At 45.7% G+C, this 14,500-nt stretch overlaps 1 protein-coding gene across 9 annotated transcripts in view; it reads left to right on the forward strand.

Annotated features, from left to right (window-relative positions):
- The window catches only part of MBNL3 (muscleblind like splicing regulator 3), a 92,082-nt gene that overhangs the window by 26,867 nt on the left and 50,715 nt on the right, over positions 1 to 14,500 (forward strand). For 6 of the 9 annotated variants that reach the window (XR_001990545.3, XM_050974612.1, XM_050974610.1 and 3 more), the window contains exon 2: positions 7,091 to 8,101. The exons of the other annotated variants lie outside the window; for them this stretch is intronic. Coding sequence is in view for 5 of the 6 variants with exons in the window: in XM_050974612.1 (XP_050830569.1) it covers positions 7,928 to 8,101 (174 nt within the window). In the remaining variant the exon portion in view is untranslated. The remainder of the gene's footprint in view (positions 1 to 7,090; positions 8,102 to 14,500) is intronic. 9 annotated transcript variants of the gene reach the window in all.

Raw genomic sequence — 14,500 nt, forward strand, 5'->3', positions numbered from 1 at the left:
CCAAGCGGTGCTGGCACTGGAGAGGATTTTAGCACTGTTTCACAGCAAGTGCAGTAGCTGCTTCTGCACTGCAGAGGAAAGGCTCCTTTCGGGTCAGCCACCCGCTGTAAGGCGGGTCCCTGGCCCTCGGCACTGGGAAGTTGCCTCATGTAGGAGGCCAGAAAGGATTTGCCAGGCAGGTCCTAACAGAAGGGAGCAGCCTTCTCCATGTGTCTCTTACTGGTGATGGCCTTAGTCAAGCAAAACTCCCATTTGGCTGCCTGATCAGCAGAGCATCCCCCAGATCCCACAGGAGTGGGATGGCAATGGGTCACTATCAGTCCTAGTAGAGAGCTGGAGTAGGAAAGGGGTCTTGACCTCTAACTGGCTCCAAATAAGCTGATGGCAGAAAATCAAAAGCCCAAAAGAACAGAAATGTGCATGTGTGGTTATTCTAACAACAAATCTATTTAGTGAAAGAGGGGGAAGTTCCCTTTGAAGCACTGCAATGCATGCTGCCCTGGAACACCCTATGGAAAGGTATTTGTTCTGCCAAGGCACGTGTGTGGGTCCAGCACAGCAGCTTCTGTGACTTTGTTCAAAGACAAACAAATAAACAAAAAAGCTCCTTAAACTGCAATGTTTTTGTAGTGCATTTTTGGCTTAGAAATCCCCAGCAGATAGTGAGAAATAACTTCCAGCCATTTGCCTGTGGAAGTATTTTGGAACTAATCCTGTAGGAGTGAAGGGGAGAGGAGTTCCCTGAACTTCAGTGGACAAGAACAGCTGAAGGTTCAGGAAGAAGGAAAACAGACTGAAGATTTCAAGTGGCTGAGGGAATAGGAGCACCATAGTGCACATTGAAGAATGGTAGATTTCAAAAACAAAGGGATTTTTTCCATACTTCCTTAAACTCAGCATTAATTTTTCCTGTGATTGTTTGCTTCAGGGTGTAAGTGTGGAGAATTGCATGTACACAAGGGAGGATAAAGTTCCCTGCATTTGTACATTCTTTTTCTCTGCAGTGAAGGGCTTCCTTCCCTCGTGCTACTTTATTTTGCATATTTTCCTCTTTTTTTCACCTCTTTGTTTTTATTCAGTTGCGCACCTCTGTATGTAAGAGAGGTGCTGAGGTTGTGTCAGGGCAGCTAAGAGCAGTGGGAAGTGCCCAGAGGCCAGTGATGCATGTTCCATTTTCCCAAGGACAGTGGCACTGCTGGCCCTGCAGAGCCCCACAGCCATAAACCCAGGAGTTCAGCAAGGCTGGCGAGCCTCTGAAGAGATGGGGTGCAGTATGTACAGCCTTCCCCACTGAGGGGCAAGAGGAAGTTCCTTGTTCTGCTCTGTCCTGAGAGGTCACAACCAGTGGTGGCCACTCTCCAAAGTTGCCCTATGCCAGCAGAATGAGAGAGTGTGGGGAAAGGAGGACAAGTGTTAGTGGTTCCTTCAGCACAGATTTGTGTGGTACCTGTGTGCCCAAACGTTCACCCTGTCACTTCTGTAGTGGGTTTATGTCCTGAAAATGAGGCTTTTCCATTGCAGCAGCATTGGGGGGTTGTTTTGCTTGTGTGGGTTTAATATTTCTGTCTGGGTTCTGCCATCCTGTTCTGAACAGACGGCCCTTTGGAGCCAAGTTGACTTTTTGGCACGCGTTGTGACCCCTGGTGATTCACGGCCCCCAACATCTGTGATTAGACCTTGAACAGAAACTTTTCATGCATGCCCATGGTGGAGGAAACTTGCTCTTTTTCTGAGTAGCTGGTAGAAGAACAAAAGGTGGTTTATTTTCTTTTAGCTGTAAAGGTCTACCTTAAATTAAGTAAACTGTTCCCTGAGGGAGAAAGTGTCCAGGTACAGAATGTTCACAAAGGAAATATTCAAAGTGTCTGCTGTGTCCCTGAAGTGTTTGTTTTAAAGTATGAGGGCCAGTGCAAAAAATAGAAGATTATTTTCTAATTTGAAAGCAAAAATACCTCTTGCAGGTGACAGAAAATAAGTTGACCTTCTTTGGTCCTGAGGAGCCCTGAGAAGCTGCCATTGCCGGGATGGCTCCGGTCCCAGCGCACAGCCCCGCTGTGTGCAAACTGTCACTGTTCCACCTGCAAAGGAGTCGTGTCTGTGGGAATCTGAACACTGCTGTGCTTTATGTGAGGTAGGGTAAGAGCACTACCATTGGTGCTTCAGCAATGGAGCAGCCACGCCTGGACTTTATGGGGGTTTCTTTGGCTGTCGTGAAGCTGCACTTTTGCAGCATTCCCAAGTAAAGCCTTGTGATCCAATGGTGACAGTACCTAACTTGTCATGGGCTTTTCTGAGGCCCAAAATGAACTTCTCTGAGATCAGCCAACTCAGCTAATGTCACTGTGTTCCTGGCTTGGTAGACCCTAGATGAAGATTTTTAAACTTTTTTGTTTGACCTCCTCACTGACTTGGAAATGTGCATTATCTTAACTCATGCATCACTGCCAATAAATGTAACACTAGAACGCTTTTCAGTAAAACCTTGCCTTTGACTATAACTTTTTGGTTCCTTTGATAAGCAAGGATATAGTTTCATGTGTTTTTTACTACTTGCTGTGAAAGTGGAAGAGAAAGGAAGGCTGTTGGATGGTTGATGGTATTCTCCACAAAGTTTTCTTTCTCTTTCACAGCAAAACAGTTCAATGTGCTATTTTCATTGCTCCCATTTCTCTTTGCCTTGCAGTGTTTCCAGGAACACTGTGTTTATTTGGAAGATTGTTTGATACTGGAAACGTCTCACTGCTGTTTGGGTGAGGAGTTCCCTATTCTGGCTTATCAAGGATGTGGTGGTAGGCACAGTAAGCTCTTCCATACTCATTAAGGTGTAATAAAAAGCCCAAGTTACAGAAGCATCTCAAAGGTGCAAGGACTGATGGGTGAGTGTGGCATTTGTACTGCCAGCTGAATTTAGTGCTTTGAGGAAAGCCCATAGACTAAAGTCTTTTTTGGGCTCTGACAGTATCTAGACACTCAGTGAACATTAATAGTAATATTTAGTTTTAGTGGAATTGTTATAAAATTGGACATCTTGATTTTGCAAGCACAATTTCTCTATTGCTGTGCCTCGAGGGCATCCATCCATCCATCCATCCAGCCATGATGGGTCTGAATTTTCATTCACCATAACTTGCAAAACCAGGTAAAGCACACTGCAGCCTGGCAGTCCTCAGTTCCATGGTCACCTGCTGGTGGTTTGAGTGGAAGAGGAGCATGGGCAGCATCACATATGATAAAAAACGGGCACGGCTGGAACTTAGCCTTGGGAAAACACCAGTGTGTCTGCAGTATCCCTATTCCTCTTCAGGCAAAGGGAATAGCTGCTGTTCTTACTCACTGGACTCTGAGTTAGGGCAACAGCACTTCTGTTTCTCAACTGAGCAGTTGTGACCCAGAAGTCATTGAAATACAGTAAATGAGGAACCCACCTTGTCACTTCTACTGAGTCATTTTTTCTTAAAAAAAAAAAAAGAAAAAGAAAAAAGAATAAAAAAATCTCTGTTAAATAGCGTCATTTACTCTTGGGAGCTGCTCGAATCCGTCCTGTCACATAAATTACCATTTCTGAACTCGGCTGTCAGGAAGTGTCCTCACAAGTTGACATCCATGGGGGCTGTCAGTGGAAGGGGATCAGTTTCATGGCAAGGAGGAGGAATTCAAGCATCAAGTGAAATACTCTCGTCCTCATGTTACCTCAAGCAGTCAGGGCATCTTAGTCCTGCCAGAGGCGAGCCCTGGTGTGACCTTTGCTCCTCAGACTGCCCTTGTTCCCCTGCACTTCGGTAGCTGTAAGGCTGGGGCTGACATCTGGAGCAAGCCCCATCCTCCTGCAGCTCAGACAATTAGAGCCTGGCCCAGCAAGTGGCCCTGGAGCAGAGGCTTCAGGAATATTGTAGTTTCTTTACAGAGATAAAGGCCACAGGCTTTTCTCTCTGCTCTGCTGCTTTCTCCAGCTTTGATGCGGATGCCGTTGAAATGAGATTGTCTCATCTGGTAGTGGAGGAGCTGAGCCCTGCCAGACAGATCTGGCTTGCTGGGAAGGGTTCAAAAGGCAGCACCTACCCTTTGTTGTATTTCCTGCACGCTAACGAAGCCCCTCATTTCTGGAGCTACTTTTTAATCCTTGTAGGTTGTATGTTGGTTTTGGCATAGATGCTTTTTTTTGTTGTTTTTTTAAAAATTCCTCTCATTTGAAATATACCAGAGAACAAAGGGAATAAAATGCCAGCCACCCCACACCCTCTCTCCCCGAAAAAGGGTAATACAAGGGAATTGTAAGGGTGCATTCTGGTGAGAACAGTTGTTTGCTGCCAGGAGTTGGAACCTGGAGAGCTGGAGCTCTGTGCTGTCAGTGGCAGGTTCCTAGTGAGGTGTGCTGTCCTTGGGCTGTGCGTGGGAGCCTCGCTGCAGCAGTGTGCAGCACTCGCTGTGATGTCAGCCCTGCATGCATGCGTTTCCAGCCTTCCCTGTGACCACATGGAGAGGGATTTGCAGCAATCCAAACACTGACAGAACTGTATTTGTTGACTTGCAGAAAAGCCTAACTCGTGCTCCTCTGGGCTGCGATCATGTAAGCCAAAACACGATGACTGCTGCCTGTGCTTGCTGGCCTCCCAGTCCTGATAAACCTGTGAAGCAGATTCATTTATTTAGGCCCTCATTCAGCAAAGCTCTTAAGTACATGCTTCAGATTTTCTTTCCAGAAAGACTGTTGGCATGCTCAGAGTGAAGCATGTGCTTAACTGCTCTCCTGAGTGCCCAGCAAACAAGTGATGGGGCAGTGTGTGCTGCTGCAGTGCTCTGCCAGGTGCCTTGCAGGCTGCAGAATTGCAGTATGAAAAAATATATTCATTAATTTGGCTTCCTCCAGTACAGGAGCTCTAGTGCCAGGGTCTGAGATGAGTCAGTCCTTCTGCAGGGAGGTGGGATTGTTTCCACGGCACAGAAAATTTCTTGTCTCTTGAATGTTGCACAGATGATTGTGTCCTTCTGCAGGGTGTGGGGCAGGGACAATTTCCATCAGTAGGTTTGTTTCCTCCCCCATGAGTTGTAAAGAAAAATATCCATTGTGTTACTTGTGTGTGAATGTTTTGATATTTGTAGAATTCATTTGATTTAGCTTTCATTAACATGATGCCCTTCATTTTGAGGACTGAGCAGTTTAGTGCAGCCGTGTACCTGTGGGCAGTGTGTGATCCTGAGCTGCATGGCTTGAGAGCAAGATCAACATTTGGTTTGTTACACTGGGATTTCCTGAGGTTCAGGGGCTGGGAAGGGCAAATGTTACTACACTGTTTGGACATCTTGGTGTTTGGTGTAACTGTGTGTTAAGTCAGACCCATCATATTCTATCCCCAGCATTAACAGACCCTCACTTCCCTAGGGAGTCTAAAGCTGTGGAATAGGCACTTAATCCACAAGATGGTTGTATTTCAGTCTGCTCGGAAGAACTTCTGAGAGTGCATTCTTTCTTATCCACACCCATATCTGACCTGTTCTAGCTCGTTCCTAAGAGCTGCACCCAGCTAGTCCTTTAGCTCCCTACAGAAGGTTTCTGCCCATCTTTTCTTTTCTTTTGCTTTCTGAGCTCATATGAACAGGGAGCCCACATATCAGTGAATGGGATTCCTGTATAAATTTGCCCTGTTTGCAAAATTGGAATTGATTTAGAGCAGCTCCTCTTTGCAAAGCCCAAAAGACACGAGCATGGTCAGGTGTGCCTTTTTTCCTTCTCTTTGAAGTTTAAAACATGCTTAGCAAATATGATGTTTGCAGTCTCTGTTCCCCACCTGATGTGCAGAAATGCAAAGGTCCTTCCAGAAGCGTGGGTCAGATCAAGCTTTGTGCTGATACTTCAAGCTGGATTGCAGGGATCTGGGCAGGTTTTATTATCAACTTGAGTCTAATTAAGCCTAGAAAGTACTTGCAGTGTAGGTTTAAGGAGTGTTGTTTTTTCTAAATTGAAATAATTCGATCTGTGAATCAAACAGCCTCTGTGCCCCACCCCCTGCTGCTGATGACAGCCTCTTCCCACACTTCTTCCTTGGTAGCATTGTTTCCATTGTTTCCAGCTCCAGTAGGTTTCAGTTACTGATCAGTGTAATTGCAATAACACACCAATAATGAAAGAGGAATTTAAGCTTCCTTTTTTTGTAGTTGAAGGCTCTTCTCCTACGAAAGCTTGAAATCTTAATAGCAGTCACACAGGCAACATCCCGCACCTGTCAAATGTTTGCAAAAGTGGACGGTCGTACTTTAGGAAGATAAAGGGCTGGATTTGGGAACTTGGAAACAGCCCAATCCTATCAGGCAGCAATGGTACAGCTAATATTAGAATGGGAGACTCTAGAGACAGCTTAACATTTTAGTGGATGCCAAGGAAGCCTTCAACTGGAATGCATTGAAAGTTGTTTGTTGTATAACACGAGTTGCTGGAGTCAGAGTAATTCGAGTTGCCTTTGGTCCGGTGGAAAACTACAGCTGTGAGCAATGAGTTAATTTTTTCCGTGTGTGTGTGTGTGTGGCTTAGGTTTCCCTGTCGGGTTTGCTCTTAGTTTTGTAGGCTCTGAATCCATAGAGGAGCGGCTGCGAGCCAGCCGTTTGTCTCCGTGAGCCATCGCAGGAGCGGCCCCGCGCTGGGGATGGTTTGATGGAACACCTTGGAAGGGCTGAGCTGGAGCCCGGCATGTAACACAGCCACCGGCTGCTCTTCCTGCCTGAACGTTTCCGACAGAAAAAGGGGTGGGGTAGTTACTGTTAATTTAAAAAAAAAATTACTGCAGAGCAGACTGTTGCCCGGTAGTCCGGGAGGGCTCGTGGGGCGCAGCCCCCGCCGCTGCCGGAGTCGGGGCTAGCCCGGAGGGTCCCGGGGCTGCGGCGCCCTCCGCCGCGCTATGAAACGGGCTCCGCTATTGGTCGGCTGCCCGCGGGTGCTGCTGTGACGGCGAGCGCCATTGGTCGGCGACGCCTCCCATGCGCAGCGCGGCGGGGGCAGTGCCCCCGTGCCCGCAATGGCCGCCGGCGCCGCCCCGCGCCCGCCCGCCGGAGCGGGGCCGCAGGCTCCTGGCTGATTCTATTTCTCTTTTTCCTGCAGGTTGCTGAAAAGTGCCTTTCCTGAAGCCACCGCTGCTTGGATTTCTGTCTAGGGCTGCCTCTCTCTGCCCCTCGCCCCCCTCTCTGTTTAATTCGGCGTTGCTTGCAGTCCGTGCCCTGACGGCGGCTCCTCCAGCCTTGCCCTTTTTTTTTTTTTTTTTTTTTTGCTCCCCATTTACACGCAGTTTGCTCAGCCATTTTATTTTTTTTCTTTCCCCCGACTATGTAGCAAATATTTAAAAGAAAAGAAAGAGGAAAAAAAAATCAGACATCCTTTTGCCTGTTTTGATGCTCGTGAACCATAATTTTTAGAAGCAAGAAATAGAAGGAAAAAAAAAAAAAAAACAAACCCGAAGTTTTCTCCCCAAGGACCGAGACCATTCCACAAACTGAAGTGCTGCCAGCAGCATATGCTTTTTGCAAGAATAATTGAAACCATTAACTGGAGAGCACAGAATTCTTTTGAAAGTCTGCCAGTTATTTGCAAGTAACTTTGGCAGTGGCACAAAATATAACACTTGTATTTTAACTTCTACAATTGCACTTTTAGGAGCTGGCCTCTAATTTGATTTTCAGTTGTTCTGATAAGATTTCTATTTTATGATTGGCTTTATGTTTAATTCTTGTTTAAAGAAACACGATTTGACTTAAATGAAAACCTAAGTGCTGATGAATAGGAGTTTTACCAAAGCAACAAGTTAGTTATTTCTTCACATTTAACTTGAATTCACTTTTTTACCCTTTTTTTAAAAAAAAAAAGAAGAAAAAAGAAGATCAGCAGTAAACATTACCCTGAGGAAGGGTGCGATTGCTTGCATTTTAATTTTTGTTTTTTAATATGGCTGTAAACGTTTCCCTGGTTCGTGATACAAAATGGCTGACGTTAGAAGTGTGTCGAGAGTTTCAGAGAGGGACTTGTTCTCGGTCTGATGCAGAGTGCAAGTTCGCCCATCCGTCACGGAGTTGCCATGTGGAAAATGGTCGAGTTATTGCCTGCTTTGACTCCCTAAAGGTGAGGACTGTAACGCGTGCATTGCCTAAGCTGCCTTGTTTTTCTTTCCCTTCCGAGTGGCTCAGGCAGGGGTGTGGGATGTGCAGAGCAGCTGTTTGTTGCTCTGTGTCTACAGGGAGGATGCTGCTCCTGAAATCTAGGCTGAGTCGGACTTCGGGTGCCATTGCCTGGAGTGCCAGGCACTGCTGGGAGAGAGGATTTTATCCAGGGCATTTTTCAGTGCTAGCTCAGGTCTGATATAGCTGTCCCTGAAGCAGAGAACACAGCTCGTGGGCAGCAAATGAAATAAGACGAGTAGTGAGACCTTAAATCCAGTTTTAAGTGTCCAGATCACATCAGCTGTGCATTTGGTGCAGGGATCTGAAATGTGTTTTTAATGAGTAGAAATGAAAACAGCATTTTAAGATAATGAATCAGCTTTACATATATTTCCTGGAGACGAGAGTTGCAAATGCACTTTAAGGTTGTCCTGTAGATGAGGACCAGCCAAAATATTTGGAGAACAGCATTTCCAGAAATGGTCATTGGGAAAGTGCTTTCTGCTTGGGACACATGAACTCAGTGGCTCTGCCAGGCCTGTTGGAGCTATGGCTGAGCCTTGAGGTTGGTGCTTATCCTTGCAGAGTTGAATTTGGAGGCAGTAAATAGCTCTTGGTGGCTTGTCCCTGCTGAGTTCCAGGGAGACTTACAAAAATACCAGACCTGGACTGTGAGTCAGGGAGAGGAGTGAAGGGGCTCACAGGAGGGGGATGTGGGCATCTCTTTCTGGCCTCACTTCACCATGGTTCTTGGGAAAGGAAGATCCACTTTTTTTTTTTTTCTTTCTTGCAAATGACTCCTCAAAAGTATTTTTTACTCTGAGACCATATGGATAACTGATAGCAGATGAGAATTCTTGACATTGTGTTTAATGTTTTGACCAAAGTAATCAACCTGTTAAAATTTCTAGAAAGAGTCTGGAAAATTTTATAATCTTTAAAGTTTTCTCTTGAACTTCAACTGTTGCTTGAAAAGATTTGTGTTTATTTTTATGAGCATAATGAGTAACAGAACTGGTAGAGTTATATATGCAGAGGTTCAGACCAGGACTGGATCTGGACTAACACTGGTTTACCCATTTTGTTCCTGTTAATGGCTTCTTCATGTTTTCATTTCTGTTCTCTTTTTCCAAGAAGCTCAAGTTTTCTGTTTGCATTCGGTTTTCTCTTTTTAATCTGATTATATGAAATGACTCTTTAGTTATACAGTGACTTTCAAATGTTCATTTACATTGCTGGTTTGCTGACGGTGAGAGACAAACATTTTTTTTATTCAAGGGGGAAAAAATCTTGTTCTTTATGCCATTGAAACTTTTGAATTGTAGCCAGTGGCAGTGCAGATACTTTTAATTAAGAGACTAATGTGTTCATATTTTATAGTGTGTATTTGTGAATGGAAAAGAGGGCTGTCACACTGTGGAGGGTAGTTTTGTGCCCCTTGCCGGTGTTTGCAGCATCCTGGGGAGGTGTCCCTGTGCAGCCACCCAGCTTGGCTGGGCTCTGAACTGTGCTGTCACCCTGTGTGTGACACTTCCCCATGTGTGCTGATGGCAGTGCAGTTCCTCAACACACCCAGGTGTGCCAGCCCCTCTCTGCACAGCTGGGGCTGGGACCATGTGCAGGACCAAGTCCATGGGCAGCTGGGGTTCAAATCCCACCCACTGGTATGAGCAGACACTTCTCCCATTCAGCAGTGGCGGTGGGATGGGGAACACCATGTTAAGAAAACAACAACAGCAAAAAATCCAGGAGAAGGAGTAGGGTGTGATCTTCTACATCTCAGAGTGTTTCCTTTGTAACTGGCTGTTAAATTACGTTCTGGTTGTAGTTTCCTCATGACAGAGTAGCAGATGCCCCATATGTGCTGGTTAAGTGGCCTGAATTTTTCAGAGAACAGGTTTTTGGACTTAAAAAGCCTCATGGAGGGCTGACAGCTCTGTCTTTGGGAAGTACTTGAGGAGGGGTCCAACTGTGCAGAGCACTTTGGCTCAAGGTGATGGGGCTGTTTGCGCACCCCTCTTTGCAGACAAGACAGTGGGTCTTGGAGCACTTCCTTCAGCCCCATGGATCCAGCAGCGCTCAGGACAGAGCCCTGTTTCCCTGTGCCATGGAGGGCTGTGGTCCCCAGTGCTGCAGCCTGAGTGTGTGCATGTCTAATGCCATGCATTCCCAGTGGAAATAACTCCCCTGGGGACCAAACCCTCAATCAATGGTCATTCTGTTCCTGGGCCAGATCTGGGCTGGAAACAAAAAGTAGAACAAAGCACTGTTTGCAGTGGTCTTGAGGGGCTCATGACTATAAGGGTGGCCACCCTTACAGGTCAGCAGAGAGGTGTTATATTCTCAGGTCTTTTAAGAGGCTTTTTGTGCCCATCCTGTGGATGTCTTTGTGTCCAACAGCTGTGGAACACCGACCCTCTGTCCTGTGGAGGGCTCAATAGCTGCTCAGTGCTCTCTTGTCTTTTCACACCCTGCATTAGCAGAACATCTGTGTTGCTTTATTGGAGGCAGGATATAGGATGCTTGTGGCTAATAAGTTTTCCCGTTGTCTTGCAGCCGCCCAGGGCTTTGTTCAGACATTGCTTATCTTCATCCATTGTGTGTTGCTGTTGCTTGTTTTTTTTCTCTCACAGACCTCCTAAGCTTGAACAATGCCTTCATACAGGAACTTCTGATAACCCAGCAAACAATGGTTTCACCTCACTGGTCAGGTCATGCGCAGCATCCAGAGCTTACTGAATTGCCCTTTTTCCCCTTTTTCCTTAATGTTCTATAGCAGTTTCACTCCTGTTGCAGTGGAAAAAGCAGTGATGCTTCCAGAAGCAGACTGCCTCAGTGTGGTTGTTTCACGGGTAACTAACTGTGTGCTACCTGTAATCTTGTGAAGAACACACAGAACTCATTGAATTAACGGGGGCCCTCACTGATGCTCAGGTGGGGGTCACCAGAACATACTCTGCAGGAATGTTGTGTTGTGCAATGCTTTGGTCGTGAAATACCTGGTCTTGATTAGGTTGAAAGTGCAAGGCTGGATCTTGCTGTCCTGAGCTGTGTTTCTTCGAAGGGGGAGTTTGCACATTTGTAGGCAGCAGAAGGAACCTTTCTCAAGCAGATTGATACAAAACTTAAAAATAGTTCCTTGCAAGAAGCTGCTATTTGAATCAGATGCCAAGAGAGCTCTCACTCTACTCATGCATTCCTCCTTGTTATTCTGGAAGCAGTGTTCTCTGAATTAATTTGTGTGAATGGCAGGAGAGTCTGCACTGCTTGATTGCAGGGCAATCCAAAGGCCCAAGAGCTGGCTCTGCTGGGCCACCCTGCTTCCAGAAGTGACCACGAGGGCTGCCGGTCAGTGGCCAGTGCTCTCTGATACCTCCTAGCCAGGTCCTGTGGCACCTCAGAGATGTTCTGAGCAAAGGAGAGGAATGTCATGTCATCCCTGTAAACAGGGGTGGCCCCTGGGTTCGTTTATTACTTCCCTCCCAGGCTCAATGTGCACTGTCCATGCAGAGGCAGTGCTTTTTGTGAGGACTGGGACATGGTTTGCTGGCTCATGACAATTCCTACAAAGGTTTGTTTTGGCACTTTGGTGGGCTGCTCATCAAGTCATTAACTTTCCTATTCAGGCTGGATCAGGAGGGCAGGATATGAGCTTCTCTGACTCTTAGTTCCTGGCCAGCAAGTCACTGGTTGTGTTTTCAGTTTCTGATGTTGTCAGGAATGGAAAAAAAGCATCATCCTTGGTCACTAATGGAGCAGAGAGCTGAAAGATGGGGCATTAGGAGATGGTGACATGATATATAAAAATGTGTAGGTAATGCACATCAGGTGTTCACAGAGGCTTTGATTTGTACTGCTCACAGTTTGGGTATCTGCACTGAGGACTTGAAGTTTAAAAAAATTTACAGATGCAGTTTTGTGAGTTGTGGGCTGGGGCTTTTTGCTGTTAAGGGGTTTTTGACTTTTGTTTTTGAATGTTAATGTGAATTGAAGCTTCAGGGAGCATTTTGAGATGTAAAATAATGGGGTGAAAAATTTCAGTAATATGAATTTTGACTTTGGGAGGTCTAATGTGAAAAACACTGTTAAACTATTGCATGTTTCAAAGCAGTACTCTATTAAAAAAAGTGAAAGTTTTCTGTGAACAGGCATAAAAAGAAGTTAAAAGTAGCTTTGTCTAAATTGTCTATTTTCTAAAAGAAGTGTTATTCTCTGGTAATAATATTCAAAATCCCAAGGCAATCTGAAAAGTTCACGCTGCTTGGGCAATGGTTGTACTATATGATCTTGAAACTGATGTACCTGAGGCTGTTCTTCACAGTTTTCATGCTAATTTGTACCTGGTTTATGCTGACTTGACTAGAATTATTTCTGACTTACTGGTTGGCAATCAAATCTGTTTTTTTTTAAAACTTAAATAAACTCCAAATTAAGAAACAACTAAAAACACCCACTAAACTTAGCATATGGTTACACTTTTAGAGAGGAAGAAGAAAGCAAACAAAGCCATAGTGATATTTCTGGAGACATTCCGACTCCATGTCTCAGCTCAGTGTAATGGAGATGTAAATATTCCACAAGAACAGTGTTGAACCAAGTCACCTGTGTGACAAACATCCACTTTTCCTTGGTCATTAAGCCACTTACTTGTGTTGCAACAGCAGATGTGCAGCAGCTTTCTGTCCACTCTGGGTGCTGGTATGTCTTATGGCATGTCATCAGTGCTTTTTAATACTGCGGTTTAAATCAAACAACTTAAAGTGGGGAAAAATGTATTTAGACTTAATTTTATGTATAAAAACTGTTAATACTGTATTTATCTGTCTTTTTCTGTTAATTTCTATATTTCTCTTTGTACTTCTTTCTGAAGTAAATTGGTATTTCAAGGAGAATAGGAGAGCTTGTGGGGGAAGAATAATTTAGGCCTGATCCCTTCTCGTTTATAGGTTACAACAAGCTCCACATTTTTACAGTTTAATTGAACTGGCACACTTGCAGTCTATACTCTCTCTCATGTCTTCAGAGGTTTTTGGCACATCTCTGTGATGGAGAGCACTGATGGAGAAACTCACCTGGCTCTACCTGTGCTGAGCATCTCCCAGGCCTGCCCCATTGCCTGGACTGCAGATTCTCTCTGTGGGGTTAAGGCTGGTTACATGAAGATGATGTGTGACCTCCCTAGGCGTGTTTAGCTTTCCAGGGAAAGGATACACCTTCTTTCTTTAATCTTCCTAGCTGATCTTTCTGTGGGACAGATGTCTGTGCACAGCATGTTTGATTTGTTTAGTGTTATCCAATGGTTCCTCTGGTGGCCCAGTAGTCTAATTTCATTTGTCTGTGACTTTTTGACAGCTGAACCGTGGCAGATGAGCACTGGTGGGTTTTGCAGTCATGGTTTAGAAGGTTGCTGCTCTGAGCTGTCCCCTTGCTTCTCTGTTGCAGGTTGCTGCCATTGTGGCACGGTTAGGAGGAGGACAGAGTGCCTTAGGCACTGAATACAAAATCCAGCGGCTGGAATTCCCTTGGTCCTGCTCTCTGCAGAGCTGCTGGGTGTTGAACTTGTGTAACTGGAGCAGGCTGGTGTTACCTGGTGACTGTGCTGCAAGGACAGCAATAGACAGGAAGATGCTGGAAGGTCTTGTTCATTGCCAGCCATTTGCAAAGGTATAAGGCAAAGTCCTTGTCAGGAATACTTGGCTGGGATAAAGCAAGGAGGTGATCTTTGAGGTGTGTTCTGGAGAGTGAAGGGGTTGGCCTTGTCCTTATCTCTGCCAGGTCTTTCTGTAACTGAGCAGCCTCAGCAGGGAGCACTGCCTTGGTCTTTGCATTTACAAAGACACGTGCTTTGTGAAACTTGGTGTTGTCCATGGTAACATGGCAAGAAGGGTGAGATATCTGTAGGTTTCCTGGTGCATAGCCTAGTTCTGGCACTACCCTGGAAGGATTCTTTCTTTCATCTCATTGCTCATATTCCAGCAGAGGGTGGATATTTGGTGATTGGGTATTTGCTGTGCAGTAGGGGGAGAGCACCATCTGTGCCCCAGACCACCTGATCCCACATTTCTCCTGAGGGCTTGCCCACATAGGAGCAGATGCCTTTGCTGTTGCCTATGTGTGAGTGCCAGTCTCATGTGTGCTGTCTCTGGGACAGGTTCAAGAGGCTGGCAGAGGTGTAGGCACAGTCTGGTAAGTTGGGAAGCTCTCCCAGTGCAAGGGGCAAGGACAGGAACACCGTCCTTGTCCATCTTCTTGCAGCTGATTAATTGATTACAGCTTTTCCTTGGGCCTCAGACTGGTGTGCTTTTTCCCCTTGTACATGTTGGAAAGCAGAGCTGTGCCCACAAACTGGTCCTGAGACCGC

Source organism: Serinus canaria, chromosome 4A (genome assembly GCF_022539315.1).
Source record: "Serinus canaria isolate serCan28SL12 chromosome 4A, serCan2020, whole genome shotgun sequence".
Lineage (NCBI taxonomy): Eukaryota > Metazoa > Chordata > Aves > Passeriformes > Fringillidae > Serinus > Serinus canaria.